Source organism: Zychaea mexicana (genome assembly GCF_025766255.1).
Source record: "Zychaea mexicana strain RSA 1403 chromosome Unknown BDB00scaffold_32, whole genome shotgun sequence".
Classification (NCBI taxonomy): domain Eukaryota; kingdom Fungi; phylum Mucoromycota; class Mucoromycetes; order Mucorales; family Lichtheimiaceae; genus Zychaea; species Zychaea mexicana.
The window spans coordinates 77,368-97,311 of record NW_026516695.1 but is presented as its reverse complement, the minus strand read 5'-3'; the positions used below and the strand labels follow the sequence as shown (position 1 = coordinate 97,311).

General features: G+C 42.8%; 7 protein-coding genes across 7 annotated transcripts; 4 read left to right on the top strand and 3 right to left on the bottom strand.

Moving 5' to 3' along the window:
* Positions 1 to 197: 197 nt before the first annotated feature.
* Positions 198 to 531, bottom strand: BDB00DRAFT_821058 (uncharacterized protein). The gene has a single exon (XM_053123348.1). It carries the CDS (start codon positions 493 to 495, stop codon positions 286 to 288), a length of 210 nt encoding a protein of 69 aa, XP_052980133.1. The 5' UTR covers positions 496 to 531; the 3' UTR covers positions 198 to 285.
* Positions 532 to 1,455: 924 nt separating this feature from the next.
* On the bottom strand, positions 1,456 to 3,286 carry BDB00DRAFT_762812 (WD40-repeat-containing domain protein; the record flags this gene model as incomplete). Its single annotated transcript, XM_053119353.1, has 4 exons — positions 1,456 to 1,667; positions 1,759 to 2,741; positions 2,812 to 3,089; positions 3,200 to 3,286. The coding sequence occupies 4 exons, from the start codon at positions 3,284 to 3,286 to the stop codon at positions 1,456 to 1,458; spliced, it is 1,560 nt and encodes a 519-aa protein (XP_052980132.1).
* A 235-nt stretch (positions 3,287 to 3,521) lies between these two features.
* Positions 3,522 to 4,548, top strand: BDB00DRAFT_928606 (ribosomal protein L18e/L15P; the record flags this gene model as incomplete). The annotated part of the gene is made up of 5 exons (XM_053128930.1): positions 3,522 to 3,536; positions 3,693 to 3,756; positions 3,880 to 4,124; positions 4,257 to 4,362; positions 4,437 to 4,548. 5 exons carry the CDS (start codon positions 3,522 to 3,524, stop codon positions 4,454 to 4,456), a joined length of 450 nt encoding a protein of 149 aa, XP_052980131.1. The 3' UTR covers positions 4,457 to 4,548.
* A 302-nt stretch (positions 4,549 to 4,850) lies between these two features.
* BDB00DRAFT_762860 (polyubiquitin) lies at positions 4,851 to 5,846 on the bottom strand (the record flags this gene model as incomplete). Its single annotated transcript, XM_053119356.1, has 2 exons — positions 4,851 to 5,078; positions 5,379 to 5,846. 2 exons carry the CDS (start codon positions 5,844 to 5,846, stop codon positions 4,851 to 4,853), a joined length of 696 nt encoding a protein of 231 aa, XP_052980130.1.
* A 742-nt stretch (positions 5,847 to 6,588) lies between these two features.
* BDB00DRAFT_787542 (uncharacterized protein) lies at positions 6,589 to 8,419 on the top strand (the record flags this gene model as incomplete). The annotated part of the gene is made up of 6 exons (XM_053120712.1): positions 6,589 to 6,600; positions 6,675 to 6,725; positions 6,849 to 6,958; positions 7,067 to 7,110; positions 7,306 to 7,960; positions 8,026 to 8,419. The coding sequence occupies 6 exons, from the start codon at positions 6,589 to 6,591 to the stop codon at positions 8,417 to 8,419; spliced, it is 1,266 nt and encodes a 421-aa protein (XP_052980129.1).
* A 2,594-nt stretch (positions 8,420 to 11,013) lies between these two features.
* On the top strand, positions 11,014 to 11,539 carry BDB00DRAFT_348531 (uncharacterized protein). The gene is made up of 2 exons (XM_053117027.1): positions 11,014 to 11,056; positions 11,149 to 11,539. Exon 2 carries the CDS (start codon positions 11,218 to 11,220, stop codon positions 11,455 to 11,457), a length of 240 nt encoding a protein of 79 aa, XP_052980128.1. The 5' UTR covers positions 11,014 to 11,056; positions 11,149 to 11,217; the 3' UTR covers positions 11,458 to 11,539.
* A 4,495-nt stretch (positions 11,540 to 16,034) lies between these two features.
* BDB00DRAFT_871879 (uncharacterized protein) lies at positions 16,035 to 17,425 on the top strand (the record flags this gene model as incomplete). The annotated part of the gene is made up of 4 exons (XM_053126882.1): positions 16,035 to 16,076; positions 16,144 to 16,327; positions 16,464 to 17,171; positions 17,280 to 17,425. 4 exons carry the CDS (start codon positions 16,035 to 16,037, stop codon positions 17,423 to 17,425), a joined length of 1,080 nt encoding a protein of 359 aa, XP_052980127.1.
* Between the last annotated feature and the right edge of the window lie 2,519 nt (positions 17,426 to 19,944).

The following is a 19,944-nucleotide window of genomic DNA, read 5'->3' as shown; positions in this document are numbered from 1 at the left end:
TTATTTTATGCCATTGAATTGGCTCTGGCCACATTGTCACCGTTGACAAAAGCTATTTTCTGGATCGCCTCCTCGTAAATATTAGGTTGGGCATGTTATTAGTTCTTTTTCAGCAAAAGATAGAATTTATTACCCGTGGAGATCGATGCATATCCATGAGAAACCATTTTCACCAGTTGTTCCTGTTCATCTCTTTTTACAATACATGCGACACTATGAGTATTATGCATAAGGCTAGCTGATATTCTCTTTCTTTCTTTATCATAGCTTCATTGTTACTGTATGCTAATCAAGTAGTTCCATATATCTCTTCATCTCATAATGTTCAGTCACTGCATGTTGCCATGAATTCTTTTGATAAAATGATAGCAAATGGATTACCAAACACCTGACGAGCGCTGACAATTTGGCATCTATAACAGCTGCTGCTTCTGCTAAGCTTCTGGCTAACTCATTGCTTTTTCCATCTTCTTCAAAAGCTGCAACAGGTAGCATTTGCCCCAAATTCCACTTTGCAAAACTGCGCCAATGGCCAAGTGCGTTCTGCTCTTAGTACACGCTTTTTATATATCAAAAAAGGTGGGCATGATTTAGCCATCTAGTCTTTCCAAGCGAGCAACATATATAACCTCAGTAGTTTTGCCATTTGTAAGCAAATACTTTTAGGAGATATAGCTGGTGGCGCAAATCACTCCAACAGCAGCCATACCACATGATACATTGACAGGTGCCCAAAGATTGGGATCAAAACGCTTGTAACCATTGTATCAAGCAAAGTAACACCAGTCATGGTAGCCATTTGACAAGAAACAGACGGGAAGTGCTGAGACCAGCACTCTTTTTTATGCCATTGACCGCACATAAGCTCCCCTTCTTCATATGACTATAATTACCTACTGGCTGTAGGTGCTAGGATAGCAGCAAAGATACTTGGTAAGCCATGCAACACACCAGGCAAAAAAATGCACAAACGTTTCGTCACATGCGTATTGATTGATGATGCTTGACTCGGCTTGAAAGAACAGAGTATATTTTTGGCTTTTTGGCGGTAAAGTTGAAAATCACTTGCGCTGGCCCTCAAGAAAATTCTGTAAATGATCACACAGAAGACAAGACTTACACATGTATCTCTGCTGTTTTCCAGCGATACACGGCAACCTATCACATGCAGGCATGCAGTTAATGTAAGATAAAGGAAAGTCGAAATTTTGAACAATTTTTTTGTGCTTTTAAACCCGAACTCATATTTTTTGTTGCTGATTCCAATACAGTCGCTTTGCATTTATGTAAGAAAGTATCAGTGCATATCCAATAATTAGCACACACAGTATCAAGCAAAAGGGCGTGCCTCTCATCTTGTAACAAGGTGCTTTGTTTTGATTCATGTGGCAAATGGGCCACCTTCCAAAGATTACAGAAGGGAGATATATGTAATGCAATGCTGAGAGGTTTTTATTACGATGCTTTTACTTCTTCTGCAGTACCGGCAGTAGCAATGGTACTGGTAGTTGATGAGGAGGTAGTAGATTTTGCAAACAACATATCCAAAGCAGCCATAGCCTGGATAAGATCCTTCTGTAAGTCAATTTCACCATTGACTTTACGAGACAGTTTCCGCAACAGATCGTCAATAAGTGGTGACTGACCCAATACTGGTCCATAAATATCTATATATACAAACAATAAAATGTGAGCTTACCGTGCATCTTTTCTCCTCCCATGTGTATGTGCACAAGTACACCCAAAGGCGCAATTTACCTAGTAATACTTCGGATACATCCACCAACAAGTTTGTGTAGGCCGGCGTGTTGATATGTCGGATCAAGAAAGTGACCAAGGGTTCTAACGAGACATCATCACGACCTGATAACGCCGACACCAGCACCTGACGATGCATCAATTCCTGCAACATGGCTGTAACCAATGCTCCTTGTCGTTGTGTGGGCTCCAAAACGGCATCCAAAGCGTTATGGTACTCGTGTTGTTTCAGAAACTTGTCATACTTTGACAGCTTAGCCCGACGTCTACCTTCAACCGTAAAATCTGCTGCCTCTGCCGTACTTGATTGACCACGCATGAAGTATCGATAAGTACCCGATCCAATATAATCCCGGTTCTTCTTCTGTGATGCCTTTTCATCGCTCTTGTATTGTCGTTGACGAACCGATAATAATCCATTTGCCATACCAGCCACCAAATGGCTATCATCCGGTGAAAGTGCGACGCTCATGACAGGTGCTGGGTATTTAATGCTGTGAACAACCTTGTAATCTTGAACATTGTGAATCTTAACATGATGATCAAGCGAACCGGTCAATAAACGTGATCCGCTGCTGTTAAATGCCAAGCTCGTAATGGTCTTTTGATGATTAGAAATGGCATGAATGCATCGTCCGCCAGCCAATAAGTCCCAAACTTTAATCGTGGGTCCACCGGCAGAGACAACTGCAGATCCACCGCCAGGATACATCAGGATGGATTCGACAGGTGCGCCGTGTTGCATGGTCATGACGCTGCTGTTGGTTCTGGTGTCAAATAATTTGACGGTTTGGTCGTACGAGCCCGTCAGAATCAAGTTCGGGTTGTCGTCGCTTACTACACCGGCACGGACATAATCTTCGTGATCTTCAAACACATGCACACTGGATTCAGAGGGTATATCCCACAGACGGACTGTTTGATCGTCTGAGGCAGAAAGCACATGGGCCTTGTCGTTGGAAAATCGTGCCACATGGACGGGCCTAAAGTGACCAGTTGATTAGAAATTATGCCTGTTTGTAGTATATTGAAAAGTGTCGAATTAGTGCTTACATTGTGTGTGCTCGGAACGTTCGAAGAATCGCGCGAGAATTAACGTCAAACATTTGTACCAGACCAGTGCCATCGCCTGCGACGACCAGTTTACCGTCTTGTCGGAACGATCCGGAATAGGCCACTTCTTTGAATCGTGAAATGGTCTTTTTGGCTTGATGCGTTTTTGACGAATAGATCTGGACACGTGCGGACGATGTAACAGCAAAATCGTGTGGTGATACGGGTGAAAAGTTGATGGATGTGACACTGCCATATTCTTTAATCAGGATCGGTGACTAGAAGAGAGAAAATGAGTATACATAGACATTTAAATCCACTGTAGAGTTGAGGGGGGAAGGATCTATGTTGACAAGGTTGATAAGGCAAATCGAGGAAAGTGATGTACCTTGAATCGCTTCCAGTATTTTGCTTCGGGTGTTTCTTTGTACAAAACCCGAGGATTTTTTTTGATGACAAGTTTTTGATATTCCATGGTCTATAATTCTATGTGTATGTGTATGCGTGGGCAGCAGAGCTGGTAGTCTTCACTTTTTTTTGAAATGGCAGCATATCCACAAAAAAGCCACCTTATACGCTGTCGGTCTTTGAACGCTGTTACGGCGCGTGGTGTTGCCTTGGAAAGTTGAACCATTGTAGGAACTCCCCTTCTCTAATTATCGACCAACATGGTGAGTAGTTGAAAGGAGTGCTATATAATAAAAGCGGAAATGGGAAGCATGCTGGTGAAGAGAGCATGGATGGATGTAGCACGTACATAGATGGATGCAACAAATACAACTCAATGGATCGACGAAAAAAAAACGAACGGATGGATTATATACGCAACGACTCGATAACTTATTCATCGAAATTCTCTCCTGAATCGATTTACTATATAGCCTACCAGACTCCACCACAACAGAAAGAAGCGTGGACACGTTTCTGCCGGTCACGGTCGTGTTGGTAATTATCAATTGAAATAACGATCCATCCTTTCTCTCAACTTGAAAACGACACACTTAAAACCGCACCACAAGAAAAAATGGCAAGAAATGCTCAATTGTGACATTTAAATTAACTATATAGGCAAGCACCGTAAGCATCCCGGTGGTCGTGGTCTTGCTGGTGGTCAGCATCACCACCGCATCAACATGGACAAGTACCATCCTGGTTACTTCGGTAAGGTCGGTATGCGTCACTTCCACTTGAAGCCTAACGCCTACTGGAAGCCCATCGTCAACCTTGACAAGATCTGGTCTTTGGCCGGTGAAGGTGTCCGTGAAAAGTACAAGAACACGGAAAAGGTCCCCGTTGTTGATGCTTTGGAGAATGTACGTTATCATTGGTTTGCTTCCCTTCTTCTATCAGCAACTTCTCCTTCATACTTGCCTTCTCCTATAAAGCAAAAAGGCTAGACAAAGGATTTAATTGATTAACTGGCTTGTACCTTATCTACTTATTAGGGCTATGCTAAAGTGTTGGCTAAGGGTAACGTCTCCCAGCCCGTCATTGTCCGCACCCGTTTCGTCTCCCGCCGTGCTGAGGAGAAGATCAAGGAAGCTGGTGGTGGTACGTATAATCTCTATTGCCTTGTTACATGATGATCAGTGCAAATGTTTGGTCCTAATCCGCCCTTATAATAGCTGTCGAATTGATTGCTTAAGCTGCTTGCTTTCGTATTGGTTTTTCCCTTTGTACAAAAATAAATAATAATAAAAAACAGAAAAAGGCATGGTCTTTCTTTTTTCAGGAATATGTTGTTATGTATTCATGATCTATTAAAGATAGTAAGAGGGGTGGTGAAGAGGGGGAATGCAAGGGGAGTGGAAATTGTGCAGTGTGTGTGTTTGTATAATTGAAAGTGAGATTGATTGATTGATTGCTTGGAAATGATATATGTACTGTTTGGAATTGTGTAAAGTAGTGAGAGTGGAAAGGAGGGAGAAGTACTGAAGTCCCCATTGATAGTGGATCAACTGGAAAGGGGCTATGTGGTTGCTACTTGCAGGAGGAGAAAGAAGTGGAAAAAGGGAATGCATGCTAATGGACGGTTTGATTTACACTTTGCTTGCCACGCAACGCTCGCTCAACAACTTGACGCTGTTTCGTTCATGAGCTGCTTGCCGGCAGCTGACCAAGTTGACGCAAGCATGATCCTCGGGTAATCGATGGCGCGAGCAGTACTGAGACTGGCAGTAACGGCAAAGACCCACCACTTTGACCACCTTGTTTGAGCAGTGTTCAACTGCACACCGTCTCTTTCTTGGCTTCAACGCATCGTGCTGCTGCTGCTGCTGCTGCTGCTGTTGCTGTTGCTGCTTCTGCTCTTCATCAACTTCGGCAGCACCGCTTTCGCTTCCGCTGTCACTGCCACCGCGCAAGCGGAGCACCAAGTGCAAAGTGGATTCCTTTTGGATGTTGTAGTCCGACAACGTGCGGTTATCTTCAAGCTGCTTGCCGGCGAAAATGAGACGCTGCTGGTCCGGCGGGATACCCTCCTTGTCCTGAATCTTGGTCTTGACGTTTTCGATCGAGTCCGAGGACTCGACTTCCAAGGTGATTGTCTTGCCGGTCAAGGTCTTGACAAAGATCTGCATACCACCACGTAGACGAAGGACCAAGTGCAAGGTTGACTCCTTTTGGATGTTGTAGTCCGACAGGGTGCGGCCGTCTTCCAACTGCTTGCCAGCAAAGATCAACCGCTGCTGGTCTGGCGGGATGCCTTCCTTATCCTGGATCTTGGTCTTGACGTTATCGATCGTATCGCTCGACTCAACCTCCAAAGTAATTGTCTTGCCCGTTAACGTCTTGACAAAGATTTGCATACCGCCACGTAAGCGTAGCACCAAGTGCAACGTCGACTCTTTTTGAATGTTGTAGTCGGAAAGAGTGCGGCCGTCTTCAAGTTGCTTGCCGGCAAAAATCAATCGTTGCTGATCTGGTGGAATGCCTTCTTTATCCTGAATCTTGGTCTTGACATTGTCAATAGTGTCACTGGATTCAACCTCGAGGGTAATGGTCTTGCCGGTAAGAGTCTTGACGAAGATTTGCATATTGCTGTTGTAGTTGGTTGTTTGGAAGTTGGTTGCTGTGGTTGGTTTATCGAAGGAGAAAGGTGATGTGTGGAAGAGGAAGAAAAAGAAGAAATGCCAAGCAAGCAAAAGAGAGGTGGAGGTAGCCTTTATATATGCAAACGTAATCCAGAGTGATACGTAAGTGTTAAGTGGGTGTGCACGCTGCCATCGGATTGGCTCCGCCCTAGACTTATTGGTTTTGCCCTGAAGAGGAACCAATCAACAGCATTTTAAATTCGAAAATGCTGGAAAATTTGTAACACAGGCATTTACCCAAAGTAAATTCCGACCACAAAGAACAATAGAAATCCAGTCTTCTATTGTTCTGCCGACACTTTGTGAGCATAGCTTTTGGGGGTTGGGGATTGTATTTGTAAGAAATTTTTGATTGTTGTTGTTATTGTTGTTGCTTGCATCATTTCCTAAACAAAAAGTAAGGTTGCGTTCCACATAGCAGGAGACCCAGGTACTACTGCTATATCACAACAAAACTCTTATCTACTATCTCACTCCCCACAAACAGAAAAAGAATAGAAATAGCGTCATAAGACCACGTTGGCGGTTCAATGCGGCGGTGACTCACTATTTGTAGTAAGATGGCTGGACAAGCCCTGGCGCAGCAAGCGCAGAAGGCTGTTTGTCCAAAATGGATATAAAGTCCGTCTTCTGAGGCGGCATGATGATGAAATTATTGCCCTCTCTTCTCTGCTCTTGACGAAACATGGCTTTAGGTGTATGTACGCATATTACTATCTCAAATACGACCACTGTTTTCCTTGAGCTTATTTTTTTTTAAATATATTTTAGGTATTGAAATCCTATCCGAATAATCCAGACGTCGCAAAGGCACAGATCGCGGTAAGTAAAAATAGCAGTCTGGAGTGGCCCTGCTTCCTGCTGCTATTCCCCGCTTCCCTAATGTATGATGTACACTAGCACAGAAGAACGAAAAGCTGACAAATAGTTTGAAAAAACACTTAGGCGGCGTACAATGACCTTGAGTTCGACTTTGAAGCTCTCCCCATGGATCAAACTAAAACGCCCGAATATCTAGCCAAGTTTCCTATGGGCAAAGTGCCTGTCCTCTCTAGGTATTATATCTTTAGTAGCTGTCACAGTGATAGTGACAATAGTAGCGTTCGTAGTAGAAAGATCAACTTGACCACGAAATTTTTTTTTTTTTTTTTTTTGCCTGACAGTCCGACTGTGGATCTCTTCGAATCGTCTGCGATTGGTTACTACGGTATGTACGTTGTACTACATATGCAGCTAGCACGTAGTTTCTGCATTACATGATGGTGTACCTTCTATCCCAGAAGAAAGAACGTGGTAGAGCGGCAGGCGTGTACATGTGTGGGAGGAGGAGGGGCTGTGAAAGAGAGGAGGGGATGAAACTTAAATTTGCTCTAACGTGTATACATAACATATCATCTTTTAGCTGCATCTGCCAAGGACAACTCGCCACTCTTGGGCTTGACGCATGCCGATAAGGCGTTGATCATGCAATGGGTCATGTTTGCACAGGCTGAACTGTCGAACCACATTAGAGAGTGGGTGGCTCCCTTACGTGGCGTTCATCCGTACTTGAAACCGGCTGTGGACACGGCCATTGAGCGCGTGAAACGAGCTTTGGGTGCACTCAACTCGGCGCTTCAAACCAAGACGTACCTCGTGGGCGAATCTGTCACTTATGCGGACATTTGTATTGTTACCACACTCGTCCGCCTTTACACCAATGTCTTGGATAAGCCGTTGCGTGACCAGTACAAAAATGTGACCCGATACTATACTACGTTGATCAACAAGGACAAGTTCAAAAAGTACTTGGGTGACCTACCCCTGTGTGAGACGCCACTCAAGTATATGCCGCCCAAGAAAGAAAAGAAGCCTGCTGCTGCTGCTGAGAAAAAGAAGCAGAAGCAGAAGCAGCAGCAATCTGATGCTCCGAAGCAAAAGGACAAGGAGGAGGCGGCGGCTGCATCTAAAGAAGAAGAGAAAGAAGGGCAGCCTAAACCTGCACCTAAACCCAAGTCCGCATTGGATTCGCTGCCTCCGAGCAAGCTCAAAATGGACGACTGGAAGCGAATGTACAGGTAAGAGAAACATAATGAAAGAGACATGTAAAATGGTCAGAGCGACTCATAATCGTTTAAATCAGCAACAATGATACGGCGATAGCAATGCCATGGCTGTGGGAGCACTTGGACGATGGTTACAGCTTGTGGCGAGTCGATTATAAGTACAATGACGAGTTGACCTTGGTGTTCATGTCCAACAACTTGATCGGAGGATTTTTTGCTCGTTTGGAGCGTGCTCGCAAGTACGCCTTTGGCTCGATGATCGTCACTGGCACCAACAACAACAATGCCATCTCGGGTTATTTCTTGATTCGTGGTCAGGAGGTGCCTGAAGAAGTCTATGATGCAGCGGACTTTGATTCTTACACGTTCACCAAGGTCGATCCTTCGCAGTATGACGAGAAAAAGGATGAGATTTTCAAGTACATGGCTTGGGAAGTGGATGGCTTTGCTGATGGCAAGATCTTCAAATAAAAAGAAGCGGGCACGTATCTAGACATTTCCCTCCAACTTCAAATGAATGGAATAATAAATCATTTTCTATTGCTATCTATCATTTTTATGTGAATGAGCACTGTGCGGATCTTAACACCAGAATTCACACCGGGAACGGGTATCGGCAATACTTTACTCCGCAGTCCTTTTCCACAAGGGATGGCGGGAAGGAGGGGAAACGGATACAATCCCCTTAAATTACTAATAAATGATAAAGAAGCCCTGGTACCCGGTCCAAATCAATTGATGAGTGTAACTGCTCCTTTCTTTAGGTTATCTCTTCTTCCTCATTTACATTACTCTCCCCACCTCCCACAGTCCCAACCATTACTTCCTTTGAACGTACAAATGCAGCTTAAATACTCTTGAAAACACATGCATCCATCGCAAGAGATGTTACGTGTATTACGATGGCAAAACTGCATCATTTGTTTTACATAATACAAAAATGGTACACGATTCATGTGTCAATTCTGTTGTTTGTTTTGTTTGAGTGCACTATGACGCAATCTCTACCTAGCCTTTGCTACATAACATTACATACAGTCCACAAATAACGTCACTGCTAACAATTCAATAAATGATATACACTGACATGCATACATGTTTATTTTTAGCCTCTATCTCTCTCCCAAGTCGTCAATTCCTTTTCTTCTCTGACTTACACCATGTGCCACATTTATGTACATGCCACGAATAATGCTGCTCCAACCACGCAGGAGGGCTGGTGATGATGATCGTTATAGTGTGATACTTCTCCCACACCGCTTTAACATTTATTTTTTCCTTCTCTTCAATCTATGCACAGTAATGAATTCATATATTTAAAAAGCCTGCAAAATGAGTGTGTTTGTAGATCTGCCATTATAATAATTTATAGAGGTTCCAGATAATAATGATTAGTATGTAAGAGGTTTATTTGCCAAATGACACGCACGAGCTCCGGCTGCTGCTTTTCAGATGCTGAATTATCACTTTAACATTTTGCTATCATACAGAAATATATCTTTGTATTTTTTTCTGGATGTGCGGGTACGAAACAAATTTATTGACGCCATCATCGTCATCGTCGTGATTAGACCATCATGTGATAGATAAATGCATATGCACCTTTTTTGTTTATGCATTCGAGAACCTACGCCGAAGCATTCAACATTACATACATGTCTGTATCAGGTAATGATGATGGTCCAGTTAAAACAAACCCAGGATAAGGAATCAAAGAAGTGTATGCTTATGCCAGTTATTACGCCAGCAACCATCGCCTAAAACAGAAGCATGGCAGTTATTGATGATAGAGCACGTACTATGTAAAAGTATGTACTGTAGTCTTGCTTCTTTCAACTATCTTTTATAGTAGAATTACTAAGAAAGCTGGGTTTGTTGAGATATCGGATCGTTTGAAAGACAAAAAGTGAAGAAACTTTATCAATCCAACCAAGGCACGATATACGCATTTGCCGAGCCACTCTTTTATAATTATTATAGTGATTGGTAGTTTCATAGAGGTTAATTGTCCTAACCTCTTTTATCCCGCGCTCTTTTATATCTTCTCAAGAGGCGTAAAATATCGGGAAACAGCGAACATGTTGTCTGTCATCTTGAAAACGATATGATACTCTCGTTTTATTTTCTCGTCATTCGATATGTAATGAGTCGTATTATGATATTGACATTTCTTGCTCAATCAATGAATGATATGAGGTATAGGCGCAATCAGAGCTTCTTCTTTCATCCATCAAGGGGATCAAAGACCATATTCGCGCCATTGCTGGAGATATACTGGCATTGCTCCCTTGCAATTATAAATGTCGGCGTCGCTTCATCATTGTTGCTGCTACTGAGGCCTATATAGAGATAATACGAGAAGGGGACTACCAGTATAAGAGATAAGGCTAAAGAAGGGGATAGAAAAGAACTGTGGATCATCCTTCCTTTCAGCCAGGTGAACCCGCCGGTAGCCTCTTCCAAAACTCCACTGCTTTGGCCGAGATCCCCGTTGTAAATTCTGCTAATGTTGGATTGGTGTTCGTATAATTAAATAAGTAATAGCAGAGTAGTATGTACTTTTTTCTTGTATATTTAGAGAGAGATTAGTATGCACAGGCACCTTGCCGCAAGACCTTGTCCATTGAACGCGCATTAGGAAAGCGAGCAAACCACCGCCAGTACAGCCATAGCTCTTTTTGCTTGCTGGCTGAAGCCATGATCAGTCCGCCAGCCTATATAAGCATCAGCTACCAAAACAGTACATGAGGGTTGGGCTAATGCCATCGATGCTTTTGACTCTGTATACAAAGGTAAAAGAGAAACATACTAACGGGTCATATCTATTATGTCAACCAAGGCATGTATACGTCACAGTAAGCATCCAGGAACACCGACCATAATAAGTCGACAAAATCGCTTTTACGGTCTCGAATTGGCACTCAGTGAACAGGATACATTCAGGATACATTCAGGATCGATCAGTGAAGGGGGAATCCTGAATTTTTTTAGCGCTATACTAACGGGAAAAATTGGGGTGACTTAGGTCCCAGCTTTTACAGGCAACCGCCCTCTCTTCGCTACGTCGCCACTTTCTCACTTTCTCCAATACCAACGGTGTCCCAAAAGGTTTGCAACCGTTCAATAGGTACATTCAGTCTTTGGGATAGAATCGCAAACAACCAACCGTACTTGCTCATAGTAACCTCCCAATCCCACAGGTTGCCATACCCGTAATTGACGCGACAAGATCAAAGTGCCAACGTTTAAGAGATTACTTATTCACTTGCATGCTCATTTCAATGTGGAGCGAGAGTCGCCTGAGACTAAAACTCGGTCTGTCTTGTTGCTCTCTCATGAAAGGAGCCAGTACACAGAAAACCTTCCGTTCCTGGGGCAAAACGATAAGTGAGGAGAGACGCGCCCAAGCTTACCATGTTGGCTGGGTATTGGTTTGTATAAAGATCGTATGGCGTTCATGGTCCACCCGCGCTCTTTATCCGTCGACAATAAGATACCCTGAGGTGTAGATCTTATATCAATCTGCTTCTCATAATAACTCTGCTGCAGAGCTCAACTGTAGGCAGTATTCTTCTCGAGAAGCTTAATTTCGCAATTCTCTGTTGCTTGTGCGCATTGCCTGGTTGTCAAGAAATATACACCCTCTTTTCAAGATAAACAGGTGAGGTTGTCTGCTTAGATGATTACATAATGATACTGTGACAGCTGCTGCTTTATAATGCGTGGGTATTCACTACACACACGAAATCTTTTGTAAAAAAGAAAATCACTTGTAGGGTTCTTCATTCCGGGTAGTATGAGCTAAGCCTTGTGGCCATGCAGTATACACTTTGCTAATTCTGGTATAGTCTACCGGAATTTGCTGCTTAAAGTGAGACTGGTCGCCAGGGTTATCTGGAGGAGGAGGGAAGAAGCGTAAGAAACGAAAACATCCTTTTTCCTTTTTATTTTCTTTTTTGACCCTAGGTAAGAGCCACATTGCTTTTCCTTTCTCCCACTTCCCTTTCCTCAAGGAAGAGATGAAATAGTTACAGGTTGAACCTAGAAGATGAGAAGATTAAATCATTGTACTCAACTCTTCCAAACCACTGAAAAAAAAAACATGACCGTTGTGCTGTGGACTGTCATAAAGGATTTCCTGATGGTTCACCGAACACCTTTTCTCTTTTCATTCTTGGGCTAAGGGGAGGGGGAGATAAAGATATAATGGTGCCTTTGTATTAACGCGTTATTTCAAGTATAGTTGTGATGCCACGTCATCATCTCCCATTACCGGTACTAGTAGTAAAGTTATCGCTTCTTCTGTTTCTGTGTGTGAATATAAATATTTAAAATAAATATGTACAATCGTAATCTGTACAAGAATATAAAATATATGTGAGAGTGGTTCTGCACGTTTGCCGCACTTTCTTTGATGCAAAAAGAACAACCGGTCGTCCCCGATCGTCATCAACATTATCATCGTCCGAAGCAATCAGCTGGCCCTAGGTCATTCTTACTATGCATTGGGCTTACTCATCAAAAGTCCAGGGACCACAGAAAAAAAGATCATCCAACAATTCCTATGTGTTTGATATTCCCATTGATTTCTTGAAAAACAAAAAACCCGCTGGAATTCCTCCTTTCCCCCAACCCCCAACCGGAGCTCTATCAATATAGTAAAAGTACAGTAACTAACCCCATTCTTTCAAATCACACTACATACGCACCAGAGATTCGGCTCGCGATAGCCCTTTCACACACTAGCAAATAGACAGGTATCATAGCATATGTGGAAATCATTCATTTTAGGAGTAGAATGAATATGCTACAGTAGTACATGCACTGAGAACATTGTAGTTTTTTCTCTCTTCCACCCAACCCCCTTTACACAATCGCAAGACCTCTGCTCATCCTTACTAACACATGGCAGCTCGCAGTCGATGAAACAGTCAATGAATATGATTTTGGTCTGTGTTGAATTTTATATTCGAGCTACGACTACCTCAAGTATCTCTATTAATAAAGGATCGGCAGAGAAGATGGTCCACGACATATATTGCTCAATCGCATGTAATTACAAAGAGGAAAGTTGACAAACCAACAAAAGAGTAATCTCTCTTGACGGAAGAGGGTGGGGGAGACGACGTTTGACAGCTAAGCCTCGAGATAACAATGCCATATGAAGTATAGTCTGGGTGCACAACGCTAAAATGCAAACAGGCATCATCTATATTTGCATTGAAAAAGAATGAATACATACGAAAGAGCTCTGTATACCGCCCTACCTATATCGAACGCAGTGCGTCAAATCAACATGCTACTCGATCTGTTGTAGTGGTCATTTGTTTCTAAAGGTGTGTGTCAAGAAAGTAGCCTAACGACGTTGTCCACTTTTGGGACTATCAAAATAAAAGCAAGTTCCTTTTTATGCAGACCTCCTAAAAAACTGGTGTTCCTTTCAGCTGATAGTACAAGTTAGAAATAAATAGATCATAGTTGTACAACTTGGTTACTACTACTACTACTACTACTACTATACCGTTGATCAGCTAAAAAGTAATGTTTTCAGAAGATGGGCGTCATATTATGGCCCGGTGCGAACATGATGGAGAAGCTTGGATGACCGATGATGATAAATGATTTGTGTAAAGAACTACAGTAATATACCGCCGACTCATCCCCCCCTTTTTTGGGTGGGCTATCTTTTTATTCCCGAGCTAATCGCAAAGAGATATGCCAATATGGGAGGAAATCCTCTTATCAAATGACATGTTGTTGTTTTGATCTTATAATAACGCAACCATACTAGTTAGCATTATGTAGGTGGTTTGTAACCTCTATTTTCTTTCCCAAATCGTAGTGGTAAGGGCCCATCCCCCCCCGCCGAATAACCGTTCTCAAAAGGAGGCTTTTACTACTTACTACTACGTACATTTCTTCTTCTTTGCTTCCCCATTACCGTAGCAGACGATATGCGATAACGAAGAAAGAAAAGAAAGAAATAACCTAGCCCGCGGCAAAAGGTGTATGTTGGGGGTGTCGGGTGAATTCGAACGATTGCTATTACCCACACCAAAAAAGAAAAAACGCCATCTTGAACAATGCCCGATTGGCAGCCCGCAGTCGCAGGAACAAGCGGGTTTGCAATGCATCATTATGTATCTTGGTCAATGATTGGCATCAGTGTTTTCCACAAGGCTTAATAAATCGGTTGCACAAGATCCCGGGGATGGTTACAGAAGACAAAGAACAAGATTGGGTGGGTGTGAATTGTGTTCTCACACAGAAAATTTCCCTTTCGACGCTGCTTTTTCAGTATAAAAAAAAGAATAAGAGTAATGGTAGAGCAGTAGTAGGAAGCAAAGATGACTCATGACGATGATTAGCATGGTGAGCGTCAGGAAGACTTGTCGTTTCTCTATTTGACCGCACCCCACTGTGTGTGTAAACAATTGAGTTATCTAATATCTATCAAGGACCTATTCCCAAATCCAGATATCTGGATCGAGGAGGGTAAAACAAAACTTCCGCTGGTTATCTGCACAAAAAAAAAACACATTACATAATATGATAACTAACATATCCGTGACAAAGCTGTCATATATTTCAGGAAAATAGGACCGTGTGCGTCTGCCCTGTCTGAATGCTTCTGCGGCTGTGGGTACAGTATGTATACAAGGAAAGCTTGACAAGTGCACGAAACAAACAAGTATTTTACACGTTCTGGCTGTCTATATCGAGAACAAGCATACTTTTCATTGCAGCTTGTTGCTTTTTCAGCAAAGCAAACGAGAGCACGTCCAGCTAATAGGATTATTTAGTATGCTCCACCGCCTCTAACAAAGACTTATTTGTACTTGTCCACTATTTCGAAAATGCTATCTTATCATGAGCTCATGAGTTCATGAGTGTGTAGTAGTAGTAGTAGTAGTAGTCGCTGCAGTGCGTATGGATACACAGGCAGGAGCAGCTTGTGTAAAGCATAAAGTCAACGGGATCACGCAAGATTTCTATTTTGGGATACTTGAAGAAGAAACGACGTACTGTAATAATGTGGCGTTTTTCCAAGCTGCACTTGATGTATACTACATCCACATTGGAGAGAGAGAGAAACACGCACCCGCGCACATAAACACACATGTAAGTAATCATAAGAAAAGGGCCGGGAAAAACGCACTCACAAAGAGAGGGAAGATCATTTGATAATTGCTCTCGTGGTAATATTTGCCATGTAACCTCCAACCTTTGATTCCCAAAGAGGCCAGCTTGACCAAAAACGGGATCTGCTCAGATGGTCAAAGCGTTGACCCTCCGACACACACGCTCGTTCTCCCCATTAGCGCAACGGCGGGTTCTCGCTCTTCAATCTGTAATAAGCGGTATAAGCAGCAAAGGACCCCTCCCCTCCCCCCCCCCCAACATTTATTTTAACGTTTGGTCCACCCGCCGTTGCTCTATTTTATCTTCCCGCTAAACGCTTTTGCAGATGACCACAAAAAGCCCATCAAAAAAAATGGACTGGTTTGATTCCTCCATGAAAGCCCAAGTGAGGGAGTGAGCTGATCCCATAGCATAGTAATGCGATATCTAATATGCATGTTTCAGATAAACGACCCAAGGCGGGATGTATCCTACTAAAACAGGACACACATAACAAAGAAAAAAGAAAAGGGCGCGCGAACCACCTCTAAGGCTACTACTCATATGATCCACATGTCACTTTCGGGTTTTTCATCGATAGGTCACGCGTCGCACAGGTGGCTTTGTCATATAAAGGCCTCTCAAACCTTCTCAAGATGAATGTTGCCTTTGGAACTCGTCTCTTTTTTTTTGAGCTTAACACACCTTTCACACACGCACACACACACTCTCTCTCTTTCTCTCAACATCTTCACCTCTTGTCGAAACCATTTTTCTCGCTCATACAAATCCATGCGATAGAAGAGAAACCCCGGCTCACCATAAGGCCTAAATCGTGTTATACCGAATATATCTTAACTGTTACTCCTGCCAAACAATCATTGTCTTTATTGACAGGTCGCCACAGAAACGCATAATTCCACCCTCTCAAAAAACAACACACACACAGCTTCTCTACTTGAACATGTCAAACTATATTATTGCAACGTCACCCACGTCTACAAGAGTAAGTGATGCATGCGAGCGTGCTTCGTTATATACCATGCTCTAACTCTTACTCTTCTTTACGTTAGTCACGCATGTTCAGCCCAGTGATTCTGTTTCATGACCATCAGTTTGTCAAAGATGGCAATGGAAGTCTCGAACACATTCACATTCCATATGGTGATCCTCATTACGGGCGGTTTATTGAAAACCACAAGAAACGTATTCACCGTATGCTCGAGCATAATGAACGGTTCTGGACTGATATTCGAGGTAACATAACTTTAAAAAGAAAGAGTTCAGAGCCTAAAAAGCCTAACGTGCTGCGTGTGAGAGCGAGCGTGTGTACAAAAGGTTCTGATCTCTCTCTCTTTCTCTCTTTCTTTCTTTTTGCTGCTGCGTATGACAGAATATACCGAAACACAGACGTCTCCGATAGCCTCTGTGGCATCTTCACCTACCCCGCCCTTGTATTCACATGACGAATTATCACCGCGCAGATATCGACCCTACTATTTGCCTCGACGGACGTCGACGGCTACACAACTTACTGCCACTGCTGGTTCAGTGGTGGGTGAAGATTCGATTTCTGTATCATCCTCGTCGTCATCAGCACCTGCATCACCTCATTCTTCGTCCATCATGATGGTAGACCCCACTGTTGCACCGCAGCCAACCACGCCCACTACACCACTTCATCAACACCATCATCATCACCACCTCCCTCCTCCCCCTTCTCATCATTCTCATAGTAGTCATCATCACAGCCACAACCGAAAAGCTTCTCTTATGCAACAACAACAACAACCATCACCTAGTAGTAACAACAACGGCGGTAATCTTGTAAAGCGTCGTCGAGGCAATCTTCCCAAAGCTGTCACGGCCATTTTGCGTGAATGGCTATCGAGACACAAGAAACATCCGTATCCAACCGAGGACGAAAAGGCTACTCTTGCACGACAGACAAATCTCACGCTCAATCAGATCAGTAATTGGTTTATCAATGCCCGACGTCGTATTCTCCAGCCGATGCTTCAAAAAGAGCGCCAGGCACGCATGCTAGGTGTGGAAGAAGAAGATCATGGCACCTTGGACATTCTGCCTTATGCTGCTGGAGGTATGTATTGACATACAGACACATTTATATATTCTTTCTTTTTACTTATTCGACGTCCCTATTGAAATGGATGGTAACAAGTTGTATAATTATATATGTTATGTACAGACGAATCAGCAAGTCGACGCGGCCGTAAACGATCTGGTTCATCGTCATTGGACGTGTCTTCTATTAGTACCAAGTACGCAGCAACTCATGCAGCTGCTGCTGTAAAACGACGCACTGGCCATCACCCAGGATTACGGCGACGATGATGATATTCATCATTTCACACACACACAGTCTCTCTTTCACGCCTTCTATATTATCTAGTAGTTTACCCACTTTATTTATATGACAGACCTAACCCTGGTGTGGCACATGCAAGTCATTATTTATAACTCATCACATACCCTGTATCCACCCCACCCCCCCCCACAAACATCAACATATCATATCATCTCTTTCTGTCTTTCTCTGTGTATTATATTTTACCCATACCAACAACAACAACAACAACAACTGAATCACCCACGATTTCACTTAGCAAGCCTTTCCTTTTATTATATAATATACTCTCTTCTACCATTACTACTACTACTACTACTCCTCCTCCTAGCGAAACACACATACAACCAACCATGCTTGTTCTCTATGTATTCTTTTGTATATTATCTATTAGAAGGAACAAAGAAAAGATATCTCTCTTTCTGGGCGTTTTCCATTTCCACTCTTGAAGTCTTCTTGTATTCGAATAAGACGGTAGTTGTTTAAGTGATGATGATCTGTCGTATGACTTGATTTATCCATTGTCCAGTGGGTGCACAGCAGCATTTCAAACACAAAGGGTACACTACATACTATCACTAACGTTTGAATTGGAGCGGGGGGTTTTGAGCAGAAAAAGGTACAACCCGTTGTGCACTTGTCTACTTTCACCCACTAAAGTAAACTTCATCCTCTCTATCTTCTTTTGTGCTTTTACACTTGTCAAACAGTGTGCAAGATTGCCTTATAAGGGTGTGTGCCTACTTGGAAGCGGGGGGGGAGGTGAGATCAGCACGATTCTTAGTTCAAATTTTGATAACGCCACACATCACATTCCATTCATTCATCCTTTCCCATATGTACACTCTTTCCGGAAAGTAAATTCACTCAATGGCGAAAACAAATTCAGGTTGCACGAAAAACGAATTCGCCCTGAAGGAAAATCAATTCACCTGATGACAGGAACAAATTCGTGTTGTACAAAGTATAAATTCGTCTTGGCTGACAAATCATATGTCGATTGTTTTGTAGGGCAAAGTCTTGGCAACTTTAAATATAAAAGAGCACGCCTAGTGCTTGTCTTTGTTTTATTTCTTTTTCACAATCACATCACAAATCACCGATAATGAACATTCAATTCTTGTTTGAAAACGGGAAAGGATCTGTCGTCGACGAGTATGGCAGACCTGAACCAATGGATTATATTGTTGATGAGGAACAGTTTCGTCTTGAAACGTTGAGTTCTCATACACAATATTTAGCTCAACTGCCTCTGGAGAGCTAGAAAAGGATAGATGCAATGCAGTTAGAAAAGGAGGTAAAGCCTAATGGTGATGTCATTATGAGGGAAACTTCAGTGAAGCGAAATTATACGCGCTATTCTGATCAGGACAAAGTGAGGTTCTTCAAGCTATTGTTTGAGAGGTGTTTGAGTGCGGCCGCAGCTGCAGAACAACTTGGGATTCATGTTCGTACAGCACAAAAATGGGCTGCGCAATACGAGAAAGATCCTGACAGTATCTTTGAGAAACGGAGAAAGTCTGGCCGTCCACGTATTCTCCAAGACGAACACAAAAATGCTATTCTCGAGTGCATTGATGAGAATCCTTCCATCGTCCTAGATGAAGTAATGAAGAAGTTATAGCAAGTGTTTACAGAATTAAAACTATCTAAAACTACCTTGTTCGATTTTGTAAAACAACATTGCAATTTATCTCTCAAAAAAGCTCGGCTTCAACCCATAGACCGGTATAGCGAAGAAAAAATCCAGGAGCGCTTGAATTGGGTTCGTAAGTGGGACAAAACAGATCTAGATTTTACGAGAAACTGTGTCTTTCTTGACGAATCTGCTTTCCACATTAATTTGAAACGTAGTATGGCTTGGTCAAAGAAAGGTGCACCGGCAGTGGTCACAGTTCCCAAAACACGAGCGACAACAACAATCATTTTGGGCGCGATTTCTGCTGAAGGTGTAATCAAATGTAGCCTTAGACTTCCTCAGTCTCCATCTAATAAAAAGAGAAAGCGGGGAGATGGCGTTGGGCAAATGAGCAAAGGAACGGTTACGGGACACTATATCAGCTTTCTAAAAGCTACAATGGATGAAATGAACCGCTATCCGCACATGAAAGGTCACTACCTCGTAATGGATAATGCTCCTATCCATACGTCCGAGGACATAGCTAAATACGTAGAATCTCGGGGATACCGCTGCGCTTATTTACCTCCATATTCTCCTGAGCTCAATCCAATTGAGCAATTCTGGTCAGTGGTCAAAAGTAAAGTGAAACGCAACAAGTTTTTTGAGAAGGAAACGCTGATGACTCGGATTAGTGAAGCTTCTAATAGTTTGAAGCTGAGTGATTTCAAAGGAATCGTTAGACATTCTCATAAATGTTTGGACAGGTGTCGTAATGGACAAGCACTCTGAAGAAGTTTTCTTTCTACGGAAACGAGGTGTTTGTAACGACAACAACAACAACAACAACAACAAAAAATCGCCATTTGCAGTCGTTGAAGTTAGGTT